The sequence below is a fragment of the Temnothorax longispinosus genome, chromosome 2 (assembly GCF_030848805.1).
Source record: "Temnothorax longispinosus isolate EJ_2023e chromosome 2, Tlon_JGU_v1, whole genome shotgun sequence".
NCBI lineage: Eukaryota > Metazoa > Arthropoda > Insecta > Hymenoptera > Formicidae > Temnothorax > Temnothorax longispinosus.
Window position 1 is genome coordinate 15,626,638 of NC_092359.1, and position 23,392 is coordinate 15,650,029.

General features: G+C 42.0%; 3 protein-coding genes across 3 annotated transcripts; all 3 read right to left on the minus strand.

Annotated features, from left to right (window-relative positions):
• Window positions 1-12,736: 12,736 nt before the first annotated feature.
• On the minus strand, window positions 12,737-14,582 carry LOC139808119 (uncharacterized). Its single transcript, XM_071769775.1, has 2 exons — window positions 13,307-14,582; window positions 12,737-12,999 (listed from the first exon to the last, which is right to left on the minus strand). The coding sequence occupies exons 1-2, from the start codon at window positions 13,686-13,688 to the stop codon at window positions 12,878-12,880; spliced, it is 504 nt and encodes a 167-aa protein (XP_071625876.1). The 5' UTR covers window positions 13,689-14,582; the 3' UTR covers window positions 12,737-12,877.
• A 1,988-nt stretch (window positions 14,583-16,570) lies between these two features.
• Window positions 16,571-17,499, minus strand: LOC139825352 (uncharacterized). Its single transcript, XM_071798005.1, has 2 exons — window positions 17,157-17,499; window positions 16,571-16,932 (listed from the first exon to the last, which is right to left on the minus strand). The coding sequence occupies exons 1-2, from the start codon at window positions 17,497-17,499 to the stop codon at window positions 16,571-16,573; spliced, it is 705 nt and encodes a 234-aa protein (XP_071654106.1).
• A 58-nt stretch (window positions 17,500-17,557) lies between these two features.
• LOC139825353 (uncharacterized) lies at window positions 17,558-21,898 on the minus strand. The gene has a single exon (XM_071798006.1). It carries the CDS (start codon window positions 21,896-21,898, stop codon window positions 17,558-17,560), a length of 4,341 nt encoding a protein of 1,446 aa, XP_071654107.1.
• Window positions 21,899-23,392: the final 1,494 nt, after the last annotated feature.

The following is a 23,392-nucleotide window of genomic DNA, read 5'->3' on the forward strand; positions in this document are numbered from 1 at the left end:
TTTCAAGTAAATGATGAGTGCATTTTTAGACTATTCATCAATGAAAAATTTTTGGTGGTATACAATAAAAAATTGTTAGTATACAATATATGTCTTATAGAGTATTAATATATACACACACACACACACACACACACACACACACACACATTTGGACTTGAACTTATTGAGGGGAGTGTAATTATGGCTCTATATGTTGTATCTTACATGCTATATTGTACCTAAGAATGTTCAGAAATTCATTCTTGTACTAAACATTTTAGCATCTTTTGTATTCCCTTTGTGTATAGTTTTACATTGTACTTTTCAGATTCCTAGTGATGTGTCTAAACTTAGGGAAGATTACATTAAACAGTGTAAGGAACTGAAAGTGACTATTCAGCCGTACGTGATCGTTGTTGGACCCACACTGCACGAAATAAGCACATCTTACGTATGCATCAACGACGTTTTATACAACACTTCTTCCACCCTAGAAGCCATCGACGTTTTGTTTAAAACGTTTCACGTGCTTCAGCTGCAGTACCCTACGGCAAGTGAACATTTGTGGTTCATAATACAAAAATGTTATATAATTTTGTAACCAAGTGGGACATAGTAATTCCTAGTACGGAACACGTTATAAAGATTTTACATGAAAAAAATCAGTCGTGTGCAAGCACAACTGACTGTACTGAATAAATTTCAGGGAATAAAAACTGACTGAATTTTTTACTGTTAAAAAATTTTAACATTGGTATATGTATTATATACGTATTATATGTTTCACTCTATAACAATTTAGAGTTTAAATTTTACATTTCAACACTGAATTAAGAATCAATGAAATTCGACTAGCTGGCCATTATTTTTTTATAGTTTTATTCCCAGTAATTTAGAAAGTGCAAAAAATTACCTAACTTAATAACTTTCATTTTTTTTGCATTTGCATTTTTTTATTTAGACTCGATATTTCATTTAAGAATTAATTGCACAGAGTGTGATTACATATATCGTATGTCATTAATATACAAAATACACTAAATCAATATATAATATAAAAATGTAATCTGGCAATTTTTAAGCTATGTATAATACAATATACATTTATATGAAATATATCTGTAATGAGTATATTTTCTAACAATATGATTTTTGAAATAAACATGTCTCACAAAAAGTTTTAAGTATTTTTTCTACCATTGAACGAAATATATCCTTTACAACCTAGTTCTATTTAATAATGCACCAAAGCTATAAATCTACATTGATACTAGTAAATAGTTTCTTTGGTTCTTACAGACATTTCTTTCTCCCAACGAAATATTTTTTTTTTAACCAAAACTAGTTAAAAAAACAGCAAATTGAGTTATCTCGCCAGTAAGTGAAAAAAATTCAGCTTTGGTGTATTTTATTCGACCCAACTGGCCAACTTTATTAAATAGCACGCTACGTTTCGACCTCGGGTTTAAGTCCTTTTCAATCGTAGATTGAAGAAAATATAGGAAAATTGAAGGAAAATATATTTGCTTTAAGTAAGGAAATATTTACTACTATCAATGCAAATATTTACTGCAATCAACTAAATACTTATTTAGATATGTCGAATGGGCGCCGGCTACAAAAGAAATATTTTGTAGATTGAAGGAAATATTTGCTTTAAGTAAGGACATATATTTACTACTATCAATGCAAATATTTACTACGATCAACTAAATATTTATTTTGATGTGTCGAATGGGTTTCCGCTACGAAATAAATATTTCGTAGAAAGAAGAAAATGTTTGAATTAAATAAATTATATTTACTATTATCAATGCAGATATTTACTACAGTTAACCAAATATTTATTTATAAGTGTTAACTAGTTTTCAGCTTAGGTGTATTTTATTCGACCCAACTGGCCAACTTTATTAAATAGCACGCTACATTCGACCTCGGGTTTAGGTCCTTTTCAAGCGTTAAGAGTACAAACTATTAATTAGTTAGGCATAATGCCTGCTACGCCACATCTAAAAAATAATTTGTTCGTTGATAATTAAATATATAGAAGACCGTTGACACGGTATATTCGATCGTTCGTGAAGAACTTGTCGAGTCGGCGATGTTACTGTTAATAGTTTATGTTACTAATTAATAATGCGCGCGCGCGCGCGCGCATGCACGCACACACGCACACACACACACACACACACACACACACACACACCACACACACCCACCCACCCACCCATCAGTAAGTAACATTACAAAAAACCCCGCACACTTCTTATGAAGAACCGGCTTCTGTCAGATTGTCTAAATTTTTTATATGTGATTGCTTTTATGATGCTAATCAAAAGTCACAACTTTCACGGTTACTAATTAATGACCTGGATATAATAAGCATACAGCAAATATAAAAATTGTACGCACTTATTGTTGCCTAATCGAACGTCGGTTGCCGGTATAATTTACATAAAAAATGTAAAGTTTTGCAAGTGCAGTTTATCCTTTTCCCATCTCATAATTGCATGGTAATAAATAAATGATTCTGTTAATTTAACAATGAGATGCTTCAAGAGTTACATGTAAAAGAAGTCATAAAAATGGTCATAAATGAGTAATATATGTTTCACATTGTGCGCAAATGGGCGAAAAAACTTGAGTTCAAAAGGGATCAACGCATTAAATTATAAATCCAGTAAAATTGTTTCTAAATCATTCCGGGAAACGACTTTAATTTGAAATCTAAACTAAATATATTATTAAATATATAACGATAAACAAATGTACGCTGCAGAGCCATTGCAAACGGACGCCTGTAATGTTGCATACTACGCAGTATGCTTCACCATAAAATTATTATACTTGCATTTGTTTCAGGTATCAATCATATACTGACTTAGACTGTGTTTCACTTATCGCTCACAATGCTCGCGAGCATCATTTCGTCCTTATTTAACATTTGACAAACAACAAAGATGAAATGATTCCTTAGATGCGCGCGTATACAGAGTGGCTACGTATACACCCAGCGACCTGACCGCGGCCTGACCTATATCGTGACCCGAAGTAGGTCTAGTCATCATTCGTTTACACCGAAAGAGACCTAATAATTGACGTCCTAATAATGAAAAACATAAAAAAATGCTAAAGATTTTTCTGCTTGCGCTAAGTGCAAGGGCTTATTTTGCAAAAAGCACAATTCGTCATCATTCTCGAAGTTGCTTTGGAAAAAAAATTGCAAAAAATAAATGTATTATGGTTATGGGTATATAAGACGTAAATAGACTTTAAAGTATCTAAATTGTTTTCTCTCTTGATATCCTTTAGATGTTTTTTAAATGTTCACCGGGCTTCTCTTTTATTCGAAATTAAATTTAATTAATTTTACGAAAATCTCGAAGCTTCATAAAATAATTTACCTTTCTCCGGAAAAGAAAGCAACCTCTGTCATCATTATTGGGCGGTGTATGGTTTATCAATAAGTCTGGGGTGGGCGTGTTATTAGGACCTAATACGTTCATATGGAGTTTATATGAGGATGTACGCGATGGAGTGGCCATATGCAACTATTGTGGTGAAACACAAAACCCGAATAGACAATCTTCAATGATAACTGTATTAACATCGCATATAAGATCACATAAAATAATTAATGAATCAACTAAGTTAATATACTTACCGTATAAGGTGCGAAAATTGTTTACAATTGATATAAACGGTACGACGGCGAGGTGCAAGTTCTGCCCGTATTTTAAAGACAATTTTGATAGGAGATCAAAAAGCTTAGCTAAACACATAGAAACAAACCATCCTAAAATAGCAAAATGGAAAAATCAATAAGTAAGAGACAAAATTCATATATAATTAAATATATTTATCACACATTTCATTGCAGGATTTCATTGCTAGAATTACCGAGCATACCGGTATCATCGGCTGTATCGGTACCGTCCGGATGTGCTTCCGTGTGCACTAGCACTAATTATATTACTTCTCCGAAGAGCACCGTCTCGACTCCGAGTATGCGAGACATGATCCAGGGTGATCCGACGCCGAGCGTACCTCAGGGATATCTCTACTCTCATCAATATCCGAGATACGACTACAGCAATCCACGATCTCGCTATCATCCCTATGGCACTAACTTCCCCGCCGGCGTTCCACTTGACACGGCAAATCGCACCAGTAGAGTGCCAGTAGACACGACGACGCCTCAGCCGGACCTAGGCAAGTTTTTTCAACAACAAGCAAGGAGACGTTGCAAAGGGCCATATGGTCCGCCTGGACATCCACAAGGGTCATCTTTGCCGCCGCCTAATCAAAATACTTACAAAATAATTTATACTTACCGTATAAAGTGCGAAAATTGTTTACAATTGATATAAACGGTACGACGGCGAGGTGCAAGTTCTGCCCGTATTTTAAAGACAATTTTGATAGGAGATCAAAAAGCTTAGATAAACACATAGAAACAAACCATCCTAAAATGGCAAAATGGAAAAATCAGTAAGTAAGAGACAAAATTCATATATAATTATATATATTTATCACACATTTCATTGCAGGATTTCATTTCTAGAATTACCGAGCATACCGGTATCATCGGGTATACTAATTATGGTTACAGAAAAATTGCATGTAGATTACATCCATCCGCAAATGAAATTTTAAGGAAAACTGTTTTTCCTATCATGCGGGAAGATGAAGGTGACTCGTGCTATAAGATATGACGAACTGTTAATTTTGTATGCAAATAAATTGTGCATAAAATATAAGTCACAACATCACCACGATATGATTCGTGCCAGATTACGCCTTATTGGTCGTTTTTTTTTGCGATGAAAGATATAAATACAAACATTGAAAACTTCGAATCAATTTATGATCCCAAAGTATATGATAACCGCATCTGCGCGATTAATAAAGTCGCAAAATTTAATTCGGAAGAAAAAATGTATGAAACTCCTGCGGTAGCATCAAGTTTATCACATTGATCAAACACATTGAAAATATCCTTATTACTGAATATATAAAAAGAGAAAACGAAAAAAAGAAGAAACAATTCAAAGATTTTTTAAAACTACTAATTGTCGACATCGGAAGAAGTATTAATACAACTGTTAACTTAGAAACACAGTCGGCTCACAAAAGGCATAAAGTTAACTTTCCATCAGTAGAAGATACTCGGAAATTATACAGACATTTAGAAAAAAAAACGAACTGAAGCGTTTGAGGCATTACACCAATCGTTCTCTTATTGCCACTGGATTTCTTTGGCTGAAGCAACATTAGTGCGATAAATGATGCGCGAAAGTTTTATTTATAGTTTTATTTTACATATTTTCCAACTTTTTTAATATCCTATATCAAAAGTCCTTCAGATTAAATTAGATGCATCGAATATTCTAAAAGAAGACACTTCTGGGAAAAAATATTCAATAAAGAAGTTTCAACATTTTTAGATTTACCCATAAACATTGTAGAAGAAAGTAAAACCGATAAAAAGAATTTTTTGACATCGTGAAAAAAGATTAGAAGGCAAGATAGCAGAGCGCTCGAAAAAACAACCGTGTTACACAGGTAAGGAAACGCTTCTCTTTAAGACTCCTTATGCAATTTTATAGTATTCGTACTAATACTAAATCTTTTGAAAAATATGTAGTGTACCTCTGGAAGAAAACTAGTAGGTTAATGTATATCTTCTGAAAGACAAAAATATTTCAACTGTAGTCAGATGGACTCGAACCCGGAGTCCTCGCAGTTATGAGTCACCTTTGTCACTAGACCACACTGCTTCCCTACGAAGACGAAATGATGAAAAATACTATTAAATTATCAACAATCCATAAACCATTATGGAATCATCCGATTCGACGGCAGACAGTGAAACTAGTAGATTGCCATAAATAAGCCTTTGGACCTCACGACACACTCAAGAAGGAAGGCGACCAGAGAGTTTAAATCATCCGTTGCTGCGCTGGAGGCAATGGTGGACAATTTCGCGCACTCTAAACCCATTATAAAACAGTTCGCAGAGACAGTGACTGCAAAGAGAGGACGAAAAGAAGCAGACCTGCAGAGCTCACCACCAGAAACATTCAGCCCAAGGAAGAGTGCCAGACCAACCACTCTGGATGATCAGGAAATCAGTATCAGAAACAGACTGAGGAACAAGCCCACATACAACCAACCCACAACAACCAAAGGTAAACAAAAGAAAGAAGAACCAAGAAAGACCAAAGACACACAATCCCGCCTCCATCAAACCCAAAGTGTAAGCACACTTGAAAGTACTTCCTCTGAACTATCCTCCAAAACTCCAGAAGAATCTGCAAGCACTACAAGCACTTTATCAACAAAATCAGATAACCCCACTGAACAACCCATCCTGAACCCAATTCATCCTGGACCTTCAGACATCTTTTATACTGTAGAGAATTCACTAATTGAATATTTAACAGGAATCACCTCCATTCGCCCAAAAGGATTTTCCCAGACTATGAAACTTTGGTACATGGATACATGGGAACATCTAGAAAACCCTCCTTTGGAATTAACAAATACAATGTTCGTATTCTGTCTTCCATTACATTTATCCAATGTGGAAAAATCCTTAGTATTAATGAAGGCAAGTAACAATCTATCAACTGCCCGATTAATTAGGGACGCTAATATGCCTGGATCTTCATTAGTCACCAAAGATACAACTGACTGGCTGCCATATCCACAATTGTTAACACCAAGTCCTCAATTAACACAAGATCCAGAAGAGAAATTATTGAGAAGTCAATTTTTAGAAGCAACCAAAGACTTATTGGATGTAACAAAGGTGCTTCAGAGGGATATAGACAGACATGGATACTTGTTTAGGACAGTCTGCACAGACACTACACAAGGGCTTAGAGAGAGGCGTATGCGTGCGTTTTGATATATAGTGAAAAACATAAGTTGTTTCCTCTTCAACGTTTCTTCCGTTATTGCCTGGCCGTCCGCACAGGGCACATTTAATAGCGTGATACTGCGAATGTGAAAGTTTCTCCAAGGTTTCGCACCGATGTTTATAAACATCTTAAAACTTTTACACTCGCAGTATCACGTTCCTGCCTGCTGTTGTCAGAACGACATTGGTCGAACGATAAATTATCTGTGGCTCGCAAGGATATAAATGCCGATAGATTCCAGTTCTTTATATAAAATTTATTCAGCAAAATACTGTCTTATCTGTCTTATCGAGGATAACGTTGAAGAAAAAAGTAGCCAAAAGAATGGCAGACCATAAATTCAGCATTAATTCAATTTTGGGCATGGGGGCCTCCGGGTCAGAGATCTCCAGAGGCCTCCAACCAGGCTCGCAGCAAGCAGCGGCAGCGGTAAGTAGAACGCCCTTTCCGCCTTGAGCCGGCGTCCGGTACGGATTATTTAATCAATTAATTCAAAATTAATCTCGCAGAGACAACAGCCAGCGTGCACAATAACAGCACAACAACAAGAAATCTCGCAGGAAGTCTCGCAATGGCTAAGTAACATACGAGATGCTACAAATGTCGCATCGGAAGCGTGGCGGAAGAATGATTATCGTGCATTTGACGAAGAACTGAAAACCATTAAAATTGACTTATGAAAACTGATCGAAGCCGCCCAACAAATGCCGCGACCGCCTGCACCTGATGACAGAGAATAATTCTCGATTACCTGCAGGTGGTTACGTTAAGACGCACAAATGTTCCTCGGTTATTCGTGCGCTTTTAAGATTTTTACCATTTTTTATAAATCATCGACGAGGAGATGTGCAATGAAGAAACGTTTGTAGAATATATTTTGATACGTATCGCGAGCACACGTGGTAAAACGAATATTATGATGTCCTCTAGACGTATTTTCTAAGTATAAGTCTAGTTCAAACTCGTGTTGACAAGATTTGTATATATAATTATTATATTCGGTAATTTTTCAATAATTCATTCACTCTGTGCGAAACCGCATAAATAACCGAGAAATATTAAATCGTGTTTTTTATACTTGAGAAATGTGTAACGATGTGCCCTTACGACAAGGCATCGTCCCCGGCTACCACCCGCCGGGAGCCGCCCGACCGATCTCCGTCGGGCGAGGACAGGGCGCGGTGCGCCCACATTTTTTTAAACACTTGAAAACGCACCGTGTGCGCGGGAAATCCGCCGCACCGGTGCCTTCCCGCACGACGCCGACGAGCGCCAAAGCGAGCCGATCCCCGCCGAAGCGAACACGCGGGATCGCGCCGCTCCCACCACCGCACCGTGTCGCCTGACGATCGGCCTCCTCCTGCCAAGCTCACCGCGCCGCGCGGTATAAAAAGCCGGCGCGCTCGACGAAGAAGACACTTCGTCTTTACCACGGCTTTCCGCTATTCCTGACGAAGCTACCTTCCGAATCCTAGGCAACACGCACAACGAGGTCCAGAGTTCTGGTTCTCGACTGAGGGTTCTCAGAGTGTTTCCGAGCTCCCTGATACTTGCCCCGACGACCACGGTACCGTGGGGTCGAGCGTGCTCGGCCTCGCCGCGAGAGTTCTCACAACCGTGATCCCGGGATTCCGCCATCCTCCGATGCAATATACCGCGCTATCTTACCCGTGCATCATATACAGCGTTCTGATAGCTGTAGCCGCGTTCCGTATGTAATATACCGCGCTCCGTATGTAATATACCGCGTTCCGTATGTAATATACCGCGTTTCGTTATCGTCGTATGCCTTCATTCGGTTCATATAGCTACTGCGTTCTGATATCTGTAGCCGCGTTCCATATGTGATATACCGCGTTCCGTTATCATCTTATATCTTATTTTATGTATTAATCTGTAGCCGCGTTCCGTATCAAGAGACACGGTAGTGTCTCGCGCCAAGTACACGCGGAGCGAGACCGACCGTGACTCTTTTACGCGACGCGACGGGTTGCGAGTACCCGAGATGTTGAGATCTCGATAACGAGTCAACGGATCAAGTTCTAAGTAGGCTTGATCGATAGCTTGGGGTCCAATTAGGGGGGGGGTTTCTCTCATAATATTTCGCTACGTGCCCTACGAGCGGAGATATTGCGACGCAAAGTCCAAATGGGAAAATTTATTTTTAAGATACTCCTCCTCCTCCTCCTAACGCCGACGTTCTTGTATGATGACGTCATAATCAGAAACGTCACTTTCACTTTTCGACGCTGGCGGCGCAGGTATCGCCAGTTTCGATATTGCGCGCGTATTTCAAAATTAGGTCGATAGATTTATCGGTCAGGAGGAAGATTTTTATTTAGGTAAATTAGGTAATTGAGTCAACGGAAAAGAAGGTTCTCTACGCTCTACGCTTGGCAGAAAGTGCCGCTAGGGAATTTTTAAGTCGATTCTTATGAATCAAGCTTGATATAATATATATTTATATTTATTAAGTCAACGGAAAAGAAGGTTCTCTACGCTTGGCAGAAAGTGCCGCTAGGGAATTTTTAAGTCGATTCTTATGAATTAAGCTTGAATTCGATGTCTAGGTATCCCAGGTTGCCGATGACGAGGTCCAGATAGTGCGCTTCATAGTTTTCGGTGTCCAGGTGTAATAATACGTTGAATTCGATGTCTACGTGTCCCAGGTTGCCGATGACGAGGTCCACATAGTGCGCTCCGTAGTTTTCGGTGTCTACGTGTATTAATACCTTGAATTCGATGTCCACGTGTCCCAGGTTGCCGATGACGGGATCCAGATAGTGCGCTTCATAGTTTTCGGTGTCCATGTGTAATCGTACGTTGAATTCGATGTCTAGGTGTCCCAGGTTGCCGATGACGAGGTCCACATAGTGCGCTCCGTAGTTTTCGGTGTCTACGTGTATTAATATCTTGAATTCGATGTCCACGTGTCCCAGGTTGCCGATGACGGGATCCAGATAGTGCGCTTCATAGTTTTCGGTGTCCAGGTGTAATCGTACGTTGAATTCGATGTCTAGGTGTCCCAGGTTGCCGATGACAAGGTCCACATAGTGCGCTCCGTAGTTTTCGGTGTCTACGTGTATTAATACTTTGAATTCGATGTCCACGTGTCCCAGGTTGCCGATGACGGGATCCAGATAGTGCGCTTCATAGTTTTCGGTGTCCAGGTGTAATCGTACGTTGAATTCGATGTCTACGTGTCCCAGGTTGCCGATGACGAGGTCCACATAGTGCGCTCCGTAGTTTTCGGTGTCTACGTGTATTAATACCTTGAATTCGATGTCCCGTGTCCTAGGTTGCCGATGACAAGATCCAGATAGTGCGCTTCATAGTTTTCGGTGTCCAGGTGTAATCGTACGTTGAATTCGATGTCTAGGTGTTCCAGGTTGCCAATGACAAGGTCCACATAGTGCGCTTCGTAGTTTTCGGTGTCTACGTGTATTAATACCTTGAATTCGATGTCCACGTGTCCCAGGTTGCCGATGACGAGATCCACATAGTGCGCTCCGTAGTTGTCGGTGTCTACGTGTATTAATATCTTGAAATTGATGTCTAGGTGTCTCAGGTTGCTGATGACGAGGTCCAGATAGCGCGCTCCGTAGTTTTCGGTGTCTAGATGTAATAATACCTCGAATTCGATGTCTACGTGTCCCAGGTTGCCGATGACAAGGTCCACATAGTGCGCTTTGTAGTTTTGGTGTCTACGTGTATTAATAACTTTAAATCTGAATGTAGGACACGTAGATATCGAATTCGAGGTATTAATACACGTAGACACCGAAAACTACAAAGCGCACTATGTGGACCTTGTCATCGAAAACGTGGGACACCTAGACATCGAATTCAACGTATTATTATACCTGGACACCGAAAACTATAGAGCGCACTATCTGGAACCCGACATCAGCACCTGGAACACGTGGACATCGAATTCAAGGTATTAATACACCTGAATACCGAAAACTATGAAGCGCACTATGTGAACCTCGTCATCGGCAACCTGGGACACCTAGACATCGAATTCAAGCTTGATTCATAAGAATCGACTTAAAAATTCCCTAGCGGCAGAATCAAGAGACACGGTAGTGTCTCGCGCCAAGTACACGCGGAGCGAGACCGACCGTGACTCTTTTACGCGACGCGACGGGTTGCGAGTACCCGCGATGTTGAGATCTCGATAACGAGTGAACGGATCAAGTTCTAAGTAGGCTTGATCGATAGCTTGGGGTCCAATTAGGGGGGGGGTTTCTCTCATAATATTCCGCTACGTGCCCTACGAGCGGAGATATTGCGACGCAAAGTCCAAATGTGAAAATTTATTTTTAAGATACGTATATACTTTTAACGCCGACGTTCTTGTATGATGACGTCATAATCAGAAACGTCACTTTCACTTTTTCGACGCTGGCGGCGCAGGTATCGCCAGTTTCGATATCGCGCGCGTATTTCGAAATTAGGTCGATAGACTTATCGGTCAGGAGGAAGATTTCTATTTAGGTAAATTAGGTATATACTTATATAATATATATTGAGTCAATTGCTTCATGTTTATCTGGAGAGATTTCGTATCCTTACATCGTATTACCACCGCTGCCGGAAAAGAAGGTTCTCTACGCTTGGCAGAAAGTGCCGCTAGGGAATTTTAAGTCGATTCTTATGAATCAAGCTTGAATTCGATGTCTCCTGTCAGTCAGTTCATCATCTGATCAGTTAACCTATCTCGATCGATCGAGAGACACGGTAGTACGCGCGGAGCGAGATCGACCGTGTGACTCTTTATTACGCGTCGCGAGGTAAGATGCGACAACGCGCGCATACGCGCGTACGCGAAACGGCAGTAACACCGTAATCGTGCCGGCGATATACTGAATTGAATTGCTTCGTGCTTATCTGGAGATTTCGTATCCCTACATTGGGTGCGTTCAGCCGATACTCCGCTAGCCTAGCAATCGTGAGCAGTCGCTCGTTTTCGCTCGTTTCCTCTCTTTGACCCAATGGATTAAAAGGAGAGGAAACGAGCGACTGCTCACGATTGCTAGGCTAGCGGAGTATTCGGCTGAACGCACCCATCGTGTTACCATCGCTGCCGGAAAAGAAGGTTCTCTACGCTTGGCAGAAAGTGACGACTGACACGTTCGATCCCGACTTCGTTGATCGCAGAAGAGCTGAACTCGAGGTACGTTTCCGATTTGCAATTATAAAAGTATCGTGCGATGAATGTTGTACCCAATTATAACCTCAAATGAAGTTGTGCACGTTGCTGAAAGATATATATATATATATCTTGATATATAGGCTACGGTCAACGTGATACAAATGCTCTGGAGCGTTCTTCTTCTCCTTCTTCTTCATTGAAAGAAAAGAGAAGAGGAATGCTTCGAAGCATTTGTAGTGTCACGTTGACCGTAGCCATAATATCATATTAATACATTATTTTATTTTTAGACGTAGCTGTTGATGAAAGAGAATTAGATGGTGACTTAATTTCGGGAGATATAGGTCAAGGATTGCCATTTAAAGCTGGTATTATTGGAACCACGAGAGTCGCGTGGCAAACGGGAAAAGAAAACCGAGGACAGTAAACCAAGCAGCGGAAAAAATCCCTATTCGACTTTCTCGAGGATAAATACCTGTACAACCTGAGAGTGTCGAAACAAACTAATTTGTCTCAAAACAGCTACATACAAATTAATAAAAAGTAATCAAGATCGTTTTGAATCAAGAGGATTTGATACTATATATTATATAACTATATAGTATATATATATATATATATCTATATATAGATATAATATATAGATTATATAGAGACATTATATGAGATTATATAGAGACAAAGATTATAAAAGATACAAATTTTTTATTAATTATATAGAGACATTATTATATATAGATATTATACAGAGACATTATATAGAGACATTATTTAGAGATTATATAGAGACAAAGATTAAATCCTGTTGCTCTCAACGTCTGCCTCTGCCTCGTCTACCCCAATGGTAATTGGGTGATGACAATTTATATAAGAAGGCCATGAATCTTTCTTCTTGGCGTCGTATCCCCGCGGCTCTGCCTCTTGGTCTGCGAACTGTAAAATAATAAAATTGTATAAGAAATTTTATGAATTAAATACATATAATATGAATTAAATTTTTTATATATAACGAGAAGATATTTATTAATTTCGATTAAGATGGTTTGATTAAGATGCATTGTTATTGCGATAAATGTTACCACATGCCTCAGTGGTCGAATTGAGACGACGCCTGCACGGATAGCGGGAGGTTCCAGGTTCAAACTCTGGGGCTGGGGTAATATTTTTCGCAATCGCAATCAACTTATTGGCGGAATATATCATTACTTTCTGTTAAATATATATATAATATTAATATTACCTTGTCTATCATCTTCGGCATGGAAATGATCGGCGACGACGGGATCAGCGGCGACAGGTCCGGCGACGACGGGACGGGCGGCGACGGGACGGTCGGCGACGACTAGACGGTCGGCGGCGACAGGTCTGGCGACGGAACCGGCGGCGACGGAACCAGCGGCGACGGGACGGGCGGCGACGACGGAACCGCCGGCGGCGACAGGTCCGGCGGCGACGGGACGGGCGGCGACGACGGAACCGGCGGCGACAGCGACAGGTCCGGCGGCGACAGGTCCGGCGGCGACGGGACGGTCGGCGGCGACGGGACCGGCAGCGATATCGGTGGCTGATCCCGATAATTCTAACCCGAAATCAGCGAAATCGTTGTCATCATCTAGATCCATCTAAAATAAAATAAAAATAGCAACATTGTAATTATGTGAAAAATTATGTGAAATATATATATATTGAAAAGACAGTACTTACCATTTGTACTTTCGCGATTTTGAAATACCAAAAATCTAAATGTGTAGGAAAACTCGAGGACAATACGGCAACATATGAAATCGGCGACGATGGCGGGTAAAGTGTTTAAAAACGTGGAATAGCCTTATAGGGTAGAGAGCCTTTCAGACTATATTCGGAAACTTCACTCTGGCCTAGTTTATATTGATCACTTGATACGCGTATTAAATAGTAAATAACTAGTAAATTAGTTTGATTATTGGTTTGATACGCGTATCAAGAGATCGGTGTAAACTAGGTCATTCGAATACACACCAGCGTCGTTCTGGAGCCTTATTCTCGAATCGTTTTCATGAAACTCGCATGCGAAATTCAATGTTTTTCAAATAGAAAGTCGCACACGAAAATCATTAGGGCAGGCTCGAGAATACGGTCCCTGTCCTTGTTCAATTTTTAGTAACAAGATAAAGCGATGCGGTGTGCACTCGAATATAGTTTTTGAATGCAGCCCTAAAGGCTCTATCTATACACGCCGATAACGTCGCCGCCGATCATGTCACCATCGATCACGTTGTTGTCGATCACGTCGCCTATCACGTCGTCGTTGATTACATTATTCGTGGTTGTTGCGTTCCGCGTACGCGTTACCGGTTCCTACGCTTTGTTGACAAATACATTGTGGGATTAATAGCAGAGAAGAATTCTCTCTGTTGTTATTGATAGTATTTCGTCGTTGTTCGTGGCTCATAAGCTATTTCGCAAATAGCTTACAATCTCATCATATCTGTGAGTGAAGGTTATATTGTCGATATATTGCGATATCTCTGAGACAATATCTTTTCTGTGAGTGAGTGAATGTTAACAGATTACATCCAGCGGACGGTGAGTCGCGTCAGCACCGCTCCTGTTATCTTATACCCATAACGAGGCCCATAACAAGGTAACTATTTTTTTAAGGTGCCTTTTCACGTTGACACTCAACGCTCATTTTCAGCAAGAAAAAAATCTTCAGAAATAATATATGTATCTATAAGATCTATAATAATATTATTACTTGAAGATATTACTCGAAAAAAATTAACTCTAATCCATCCAACGTTTTTTCCGTCACTTCATTCCGCCAATCATGCACTTTCGTGTCTCACGCATTTTTCAGTACTGTTAACAGCTTTGAAAAATTCTCAAAAAATTATTATAGTATTTTTATACCTTCGACTAAAAATCAATGTAAAGAAGATTTGGAAATTATTTATTTAAATATTTTTTTACAACAATTATATGTTGAAAGACGCACGTTACGACTTGTTTTATTTAAAAAATCATAACTCACGAACAAATTTACAAAATTTAATGCTTCAAAGCGCAAATTAAAGCTAAAAGTAGTGCGAATGAGAAAAAATATGAGATAATTATTGATTAAATAAGAATACTTAATTTTGTTGCCGCAAATTTGGTAATTTTTAAATGGTACAGAAGAACTTTAAGGACTTAAGGAATGCTAGAAAAAGAATTTCTGAATAAGAAAACTAATTTGAAGTGTGACAGATATTTCTTATGTAAAAAATTAATTTTTTCATAGTTTCTCCCCACCTTTTCAATCTGCCTCTGAGCCATAATAGTCCTCTGTGGAATGTCAAATTTTTTTTTGACAGAAATATTTTTTAAATACGCTCAAATTATACACAAAAATACATTTTTATCGAAAAAAAAATCTCACTTACCTTTCACACAACACTTTCGTGTCCCACCGAGATTTTGATTGTTCGCCGTTTCGAGAGTAAATGAGCTACGGCTCTGAAATTTCTGTCCGATGCTCCCTACTACAACAACTTTTTTTAGGCGTGGAGGAGATAATCCCACGCTCGTTTGTTTTTTGGAACAAACGATCGCTAGAAATCGCGTGGGACACGAAAGGGTATGGTTGGATGGATTAGGGTTAATATTTTACTTATTTCGAAGTCTGTTTGATTATGCTGGGACGATTAACAATGATTCAGCGACGACGCTGAACATTAGACCAAATTCCATTTATTTTCTTGGATGCGGTAGGCGTTGCGCAAGTCGCTACCACATACTTCACCTTATTGATGACGTCTTCTTTTCATGTCTTCTAATTTTAATTTTCGGCTGGAATCCGCTAAATCTTTAGCGGATTTTATTCTTGTTTTATATGGTCTCACAAGGGAATCCTCTAAAATCAAGAGGAAAATATTCTAAGCACTGAAGCATTTTTACAATTAGAGGACTTTCATCTTGCATCTATAGTCTATAGTACGCGATCTTGTTATTCTTAATATCAAATATTTTATTGTTAATAAACCAAACAAATTTTTGAATTTTGCTTTTTCTATAATACATTAATTGTTTAAACGAAGGCCTTTTGAGGAACGGATACACAGAAAATCCAGTCAAATTAAACAGAGCTTTATTCCGTTACCCTTCCTATTTCGCCATATTGCTTAATACTACTTCTCACTAACGCCGTTCTGGCGGTACAATCGTCAACACTCCGCCCCCCTTGAAAGAACAATCTTTCAACCTACTTGAAACTAAAGAATAAGAGACTTTGGCATTCTATAAACTTGAGAGGGGAGTGAGCCTAATCTAAAGCTTCACCGTCTTAACTTAACATACACGTAAGTAATGATGCTAACTGAAATGTAACCGAATAATACTAATAACATGACAAATTTGACGCGAAGTACATTGCAATTAGTATAAGTGAAATCTTCTATTCTAAGTGTTAATTATAAATTCAATAAGGATAATCTTAAAGAAAGCTATATGGATAATAACAATTTTCAAAGGAAATTAAATATAATTAACAGTCTTCTTCTGCGGGAAGTGGACAGAGTTTTTGGACGGCTCTTTTAAACAATCCAGTGGGCGTTTTGACTGTCGCCACTCTAATCACGTTGTCCTTGCCAGGATGAACTTCCTCCACTCGGCCTAGGACCCACTGTAGAGGGGGTGTATTGTCCTCCTTCAGAATGACTAGAGTACCGACCTCGAGATCCTTGCCCTTATTACGCCACTTATGACGCTTTTGCAGCTCTTGGAGGTATTCCTCCTGCCAACGCTTCCAGAAATGCTGGCGTAATTTCTGAGCATGCTGCCATCGTGACAGCTTGTTATCCGGGACTTTCATATAACTATACTCTGGTGGAAACAACAATGAATCCCCTGTAAGGAAATGAGATGGGGTTAATGCCAATAAATCGTTAGGATCACTGGAAAAGGGAGTGAGAGGCCTTGAATTCAGGATTGCTTCTATCTCCACGAGCAGCGTTGCGTATTCCTCAAACGTCCAAACCAGACCCTTCGTGACAGTGTAGAGGTGACGCTTGGTAGCCTTGACAGCGGCCTCCCAAAGACCTCCAAAATGTGGAGATCGAGGAGGAATAAACCTCCATTCGATTTTCTGACGAGCCAAGTATGTGGTATGGCTTCTTTCTCCTTCCGAAGAAACTCGTATACTTCTGCTAGCTCTCTCGCAGCTCCGACAAAATTAGTGCCGTTGTCGGACACGATCTTCGAGCAAATTCCTCTTCTCGCCACAAACCTTCTTAATGCAGCTAGAAATGACTCGGTAGTTAATTCCGTCACTAGCTCTATGTGTACGGCCTTAGTGGCAAAACAGGTAAACACGGCGATCCAGGCCTTCGAGATGTGAATCCTTCCCCGCCTGCGACTCTCTCGTACCTGCAATGGCCCGGCGTAGTCTACGCCCGCTGTGGTGAATGGTCTCATGTTATGACGGATTCGATCCTCAGGAAGATCTCCCATGAAGACCTCAGGTGTCCTTGGTTTAGCTCGAAAGCATTTTATGCAACTCTTCGTAATCTTGTTTGCTTCTCGTCGTCCACTTAAAGGCCAATATTTTACACGTGTTGAGTAGAGCAACTGCTCCGGGCCGCAATGGTGAAGCCTGAAGATGCTCCTTCCTCATGAGGATAGTTGTAACGTGGTGCTTGGCTGGCAACAATATTGGATGCTTCTGAGTTTCGGGAATGTCGGCCTGTGATAACCGACCACCTACCCTTATGACTCCCTCCTGATCCAAGATAGGACTGAGGGACGACAACTTACTACCCTTGGGAATCGATTGCTGCTGTTCGAGAGCCCGCACCTCCTTCAGGAAAACTTCTCGCTGGACAGTCTTCAATATGATAGTTTCCGCTTGCTCTATTTCGGCTGGCGTTAAAGGGCCACTCCTCTTTGCGCCAAGTAAATTTGCCTTAAAACGCAGACAATAAGCGACTATGCGTTGAAGCTTCCCATAGTCTGAAAATCTTCGTAGGATGTCGTACTCCTCGTTTCTGGTAGCGATTAGTGCAGTGATCTTCATCTCGGACGTATCGCCTAAGATCTCTGGTTGTTCAGGCCATCGATCGGTGATGAGCCACTCAGGCCCTTGCCACCATAACTGACTGGTCCTCCACATTTCCACTGACATGCCTCTGGAAAGAAGATCTGCCGGATTATCCTTGGACGGAACATGACGCCATGTCACACCTTGTGAAAGAAGTTGAATCTTGGTGATTCTATTTGCCACATACGTCTTCCTAATGTTAGGTGACTCTGCTATCCAATTGAGAACGACCGTCGAATCGCTAAATAAAGACACGTTTCGAATCCTGTCACCATAAGCCTTTCTTGCCTGTTCGGTCAGTTTAGTCAACAGCAGCGCCGCATCAAGCTCCAGTCTTGGTAGTGATATAGTCTTCAAAGGTGCGACTCTGCTTTTCGAACAAATCAAATGCGCTTGTAAGGTACCTCCCGACCTTTGTGAAACAGCATACAGCACGGCTCCATATGCCCTTTCTGAGGCATCTCCAAAGCCTACGAGATCGAACTGATTGCTCACATTTCCCGGATTGATGTTTCTCGGAATCTTCAACTCGTTGGTTTGCGGCAGCGATTTATAGTACTCCTTCCATGTAGCTTCTAACTTCGTTGGGAGAACTTCATCCCAACCAGTTTTGATTTGCCATAGAGACTGCATAATACATTTCGCAATGATGACAACGGGTCCCAGCAAGCCAAGGGGGTCATATATTTGAGCTATCTGAGATAGCACCAGACGCTTGGTAACCCTTGAATTCTCTTCTATCGAGACGCTGTATTGCAGAACATCTGACTGGGCATCCCATAGAAGTCCTAACGTTTTCATGGCACCCTCCTTGTCTATTTTGAGGAAGCTGTTATCGTCGTTGGACTCGGGTAGTTCCTCCAATATACGTGGATCATTGGAACGCCACTTCCGCAGCTGAAACTGTCCCCGTTGCAATAACTCCGACAGCTGCTGTCGCAAGGCTATGGCCCCTTCTATGGTACTTGCGCCAGACAAAACATCGTCCATGTAGAAATCTTCTAGCAAGACCAGGATTGCTTGTAGAAACTCCGATTTCTCATTGTCCAACGCTTCTTCTAGGAACTTCTTCAGCTCTTCGATCTTCAACCTTATTTCGAGAAACTTCTTCATCTCTTCGACCGTCAAGGTTGCCTTTAGAAACCTTTCCAGTTCTTCTATCGCTAATCTCTCCAAACAGCTGAGGGCTAAATAAGGTGCACATGCGGTGCCATATGTCACCGTGTTCATCCTAAAGATCTGAACTGGTTGCGATGGATCTGATCTCCACAGAATCAGTTGTAAATCTCGGTCTTCTTCGCACACGAGTATCTGTCGGAACATCGCAGCTATGTCCGCCGTTATGACAAAGGGGTGTGATCGAAAGCGTAAGACTATGCAGAACAGGCTCTTCTGCTTGTTTGGACCGGCGAATAACTTGTCGTTTAACGATGTTCCCAACGATGTCTTCGCTGAGGCGTTGAATACAACACGTAACTTAGTTGTGGTGCTGTCCGGTTTAATCACCGGATGATGCGGAAGTATGTACGATTGCTCTACCTTTGTGCTCGTATCTGGGCCTGGTCCCATTAACGACATGTGGCCTTGAGTTTCATAGTCTTCCATGAATTGAACATACGCATTCTTCAATGCTGGATCTCCTCTGAATCTTCTTTCTAGGGAATATAATCGCTGCAATGCTTGATTCCCTGAATCGCCGAGTTTCACTCCGGGTTTCTTCGGAAGTGTTACGATGAACCTACCGGTTTCATCTCGCTTGACCGACTCATGGAACTGCCGTTCACACTCAATCTCTTCTTGGGTGAGACTCCGTTTTTCGAGCGTCTCCTCTTGCTTCCAAAAGCGTTCTAACTGCGCTTGGAGTTGCGCATTTGTGATGAGACCGCAGAAGCTTCTTGGCGTTTCCGATCTGGCGTCGAGAAGCTCCCCTCCTACAATCCATCCTAGCAACGTACGTTGTAATCTGGGTATTCCCTTTGGTCTTTGAATATAATCCTTGCAGATTAATTGCCAGAAAAGTCCTGCTCCTATTAGAATATCCACTGTTCCTGGCGTGTGGAAATCAGGATCTGCTAAGCTCAAACCCTCCGGCAAGCAAATCAGTTTAGTATTGATTTTGACTTGAGGAAGTCTTTCAGTAATGGCAGGCAGCACGAGACATTCTATGGCTACCTCATAATCCGCGTTCATCGATCGGATTTTTACTTCTACTGTCTTACCGACATTGGTTTGTGATCGGTTGATCCCACTGATGACCTCGTCTCTCCTTTTACATTTCAATCTGAGCCTGTCGACGAGTTCCTGGGTGATCAAATTGGATTGCGACCCTGCATCTAGAAGTGCACGGCATTTGTGCTGGCCTCCATTGACGTCATGGACTATAACTCGGGCCGTTGACAGCACCACGCACGACGTGGGTTTTCTTCCAAGGTTGATTACAGAAGATGACTCTTCAGTATCTTGCAAGGTTTCATGAGTGCCGTGCATTACCACTGCCTTCTTGGACGCGTCCTCTTCTGACTTCTTATCGGTTGCAGTCTTCTTTTCTTGCTCTGGATGCAACAGGGTATTGTGCTTCTTCTGGCACCTCCGGCATGCTGAAGATTTGCAAGCCGCGGAAAAGTGCCCTTTGCTTAAGCAGTTCATACACAGTTTCTTCGCTTTCACCTCCTTTAATCTGTCAGCACTCGATAGCTGCAGAAAATCCGGGCATCGGTACAACTGATGATTCTTGCTGCAGAGGACACAACCTTCTTGAGAGGTGGTTGCCAAAGCTACTTTTCTTTCTTGTTTTTTCCCTGCTGGAGTCTTTGATGCTTCCGACTTTCCCTTGGTCTTGTCAATTATCTCAAGCGTTCGTACTTGCTCATTGAGAAAAATCAGAAAGTTCTCCAACGTAGGTCGATTTTCCTTGTCCTTTTTGGTTTCTTCTTCCCAACTCTTCTGTGTATTGTAATCCATCCTATTCTTTAACAGGTGTATGAGAAGCTCGTCCCACTTATCAACCGGAAGCTCTAGTGTCTCTAAAGCCTTTAAGTGCGTTCTGACGTGAACGATTAGTTGACGCATTGTTGCTGGTTTGTCCTTTGATACGGCTGGAAAATCAAGCAATTGACTCAAGTGTGTGTTAATTAGAAGCCTCGGATGTTCATAATTGTTTAGAAGAAGATCCCACGCATTTTCGTAGTTTGCTGCAGTCGTGGCCAAGCCTCCGATTACCTGAAACGCTTCACCTGTCACGGAACTTCGCAGATATTGATACTTCTGTATTTCGGTGAGTGTGTCGTTCTCATGAATCAATGATGTGAACGCATCCTTAAATAAGAGCCATTCATTGTAATTGCCACTGAACTCGGGAAGTTTCAACGTTGGCAGCTTGACCTCCATTCGCCGTTCGCCCCGTCCGCGCCTTCCGTCTTCGTTTTGTGGCTCTGCCCTTGCGACCTGAGCTTGTACCTGATTAGCGGCTTGTGCTGTATCGAGCACCATTTGGATCTTCGTTGCTGCTTCGAAATAGACATTTTCAAAAATCTGTCGTTCTGCCTCTTGCTCTGCGGTAGGCAGCACTTCTTCATCTGCGGCGACTTCGATTCCTTCTAATCTTGCGTCGTCAATCTTTTTCTGAACTTCTTGGAAAGCCTCCCACAAGCTTTCGATTTTCGTCGACTTGACCTTTGCTTCGGCAACTGACGTATTTTCATCGACAGTATTATTTATTCGAGTCATCTGACCCTTTATCGTAGCTCGATTCTGCTTCAATCTTCTTACGTCTGCCATTTTCGTTCTCTTGCTTTGTACTCGATGTGAGTCCTCGAATCCCGCGACGTACGCGTTTGTGATCTCTCGCGATGAACGCGTTTACGCACTCGAAACGTTACTTCCCGGTTGGCTGGCTTGAATGCCTCTGCGCACTTGCGATGCGTTTCCACGACACGCCCGACGTGTATCACTCGCGACGTGTCCCTTTCGGCGTGAGCGAGACGCGATATAGCTATACGAGCTATGCCCTGATCACTGGCGACGCGTGTTCACTCGCGACGCGCAAATCTCGTCGTGTGCGAGATACGATTGTCTCTGCCCCGCGAGGTGCTTCCCGACACTCGCGACGTGAGCGAGATATGATATGTCTCTGCACCCGCGAAGTGCTTCCCGACCCTCGCGACGTGCGACTCTCGGCGTGAGCGAGCTATGTCCCGTTCACTGGCGACGCGTGTCCACTCGCGATGCGTTTCCACGACACTCACGACGCGGATCACTCGCGTCTCGCTAATCTCGCCGTGTACGAGATACGAGATGTCTCTGCGCCCGCGAAGCGCTTCCCGACACTCGCGACGTGCATGCGCTTGCAACGTGTGCCTCTCGCGATCGCGGCTTCAATCTTTCCTTTGCGAAATAGTCCTCGAGCACCCGCGACGTACGTTTTCACGGACACTCGCGACTCGATCTCTCAACGTGGCGAGGTTATTCTTCAGTGCGAATACTCAGATTACACGTTCCGTTGCGACGACTCGATTGGACTCTTCCACGATCCGAGCGACCCGATTCGGACGCCCGTTGTATGACAATGTTACTATGTGAGCGCTTCGACCGGATCTCGATGTGATCGAGTTATCCCTATGCCAGCGTCACGATCGATTCTCGATTCGACTCTCGATTTGCGCGAGCCAATCACAATGACGTGAGCATCCCGATGCGGACCTCAACGTGCGAAGACGGTTATGATGATGCGAGCGTCCCGATGCGGACACTCGGCGTGCGATGTGCTTCACTCTCGCTGTCTGCGACGAGCGACAGCACTTTCCCGATAAAGAATCCCCCGACCGAGGACACTTCCAATCCCGTTTCTCGAGCTCAACGATACGCGGGATCACTCGACGCACGATGATCGCCGCCCCGATCTTGCACTGTCATTAACGGATCTCGCCTCCGTTCCGGCAAACCTTGCACTCTTATCACTTTTCTCGTAACCGAGTGTTCACTTGCGTGGCTGTTCAATGTCCTTGTCGGTAGCCATCTTGTCCTGCTGCGCTACGACGTGTTCGTCCCGCCGTTTACTTTCCTCGAGATTACAGGACACTTTCACTATTTCCCGGTCTCTATCTCGCGACACGTTGGTTGGGCGCCAAAATTATGTTGAGGAACGGATACACAGAAAATCCAGTCAAATTAAACAGAGCTTTATTCCGTTACCCTTCCTATTTCGCCATATTGCTTAATACTACTACTTCTCACTAACGCCGTTCTGGCGGTACAATCGTCAACAACGTATCA

Bases quoted from the DNA above. Each gene is read 5' to 3' on its own strand.
- LOC139808119 (XM_071769775.1), bottom strand. From the start codon at position 13,688: ATGGATCTAGATGATGACAACGATTTCGCTGATTTCGGGTTAGAATTA. The intron at 13,000-13,306 runs GTAATATTAATA...ATTATTTTACAG, and splicing joins TGCCGAAGATGATAGACAAG to TTCGCAGACCAAGAGGCAGA.
- LOC139825352 (XM_071798005.1), bottom strand. From the start codon at position 17,499: ATGAGACCATTCACCACAGCGGGCGTAGACTACGCCGGGCCATTGCAG. The intron at 16,933-17,156 runs GTTTATTCCTCC...ATTTCCTTACAG, and splicing joins CGTCAGAAAATCGAATGGAG to GGGATTCATTGTTGTTTCCA.
- LOC139825353 (XM_071798006.1), bottom strand. From the start codon at position 21,898: ATGGCAGACGTAAGAAGATTGAAGCAGAATCGAGCTACGATAAAGGGT.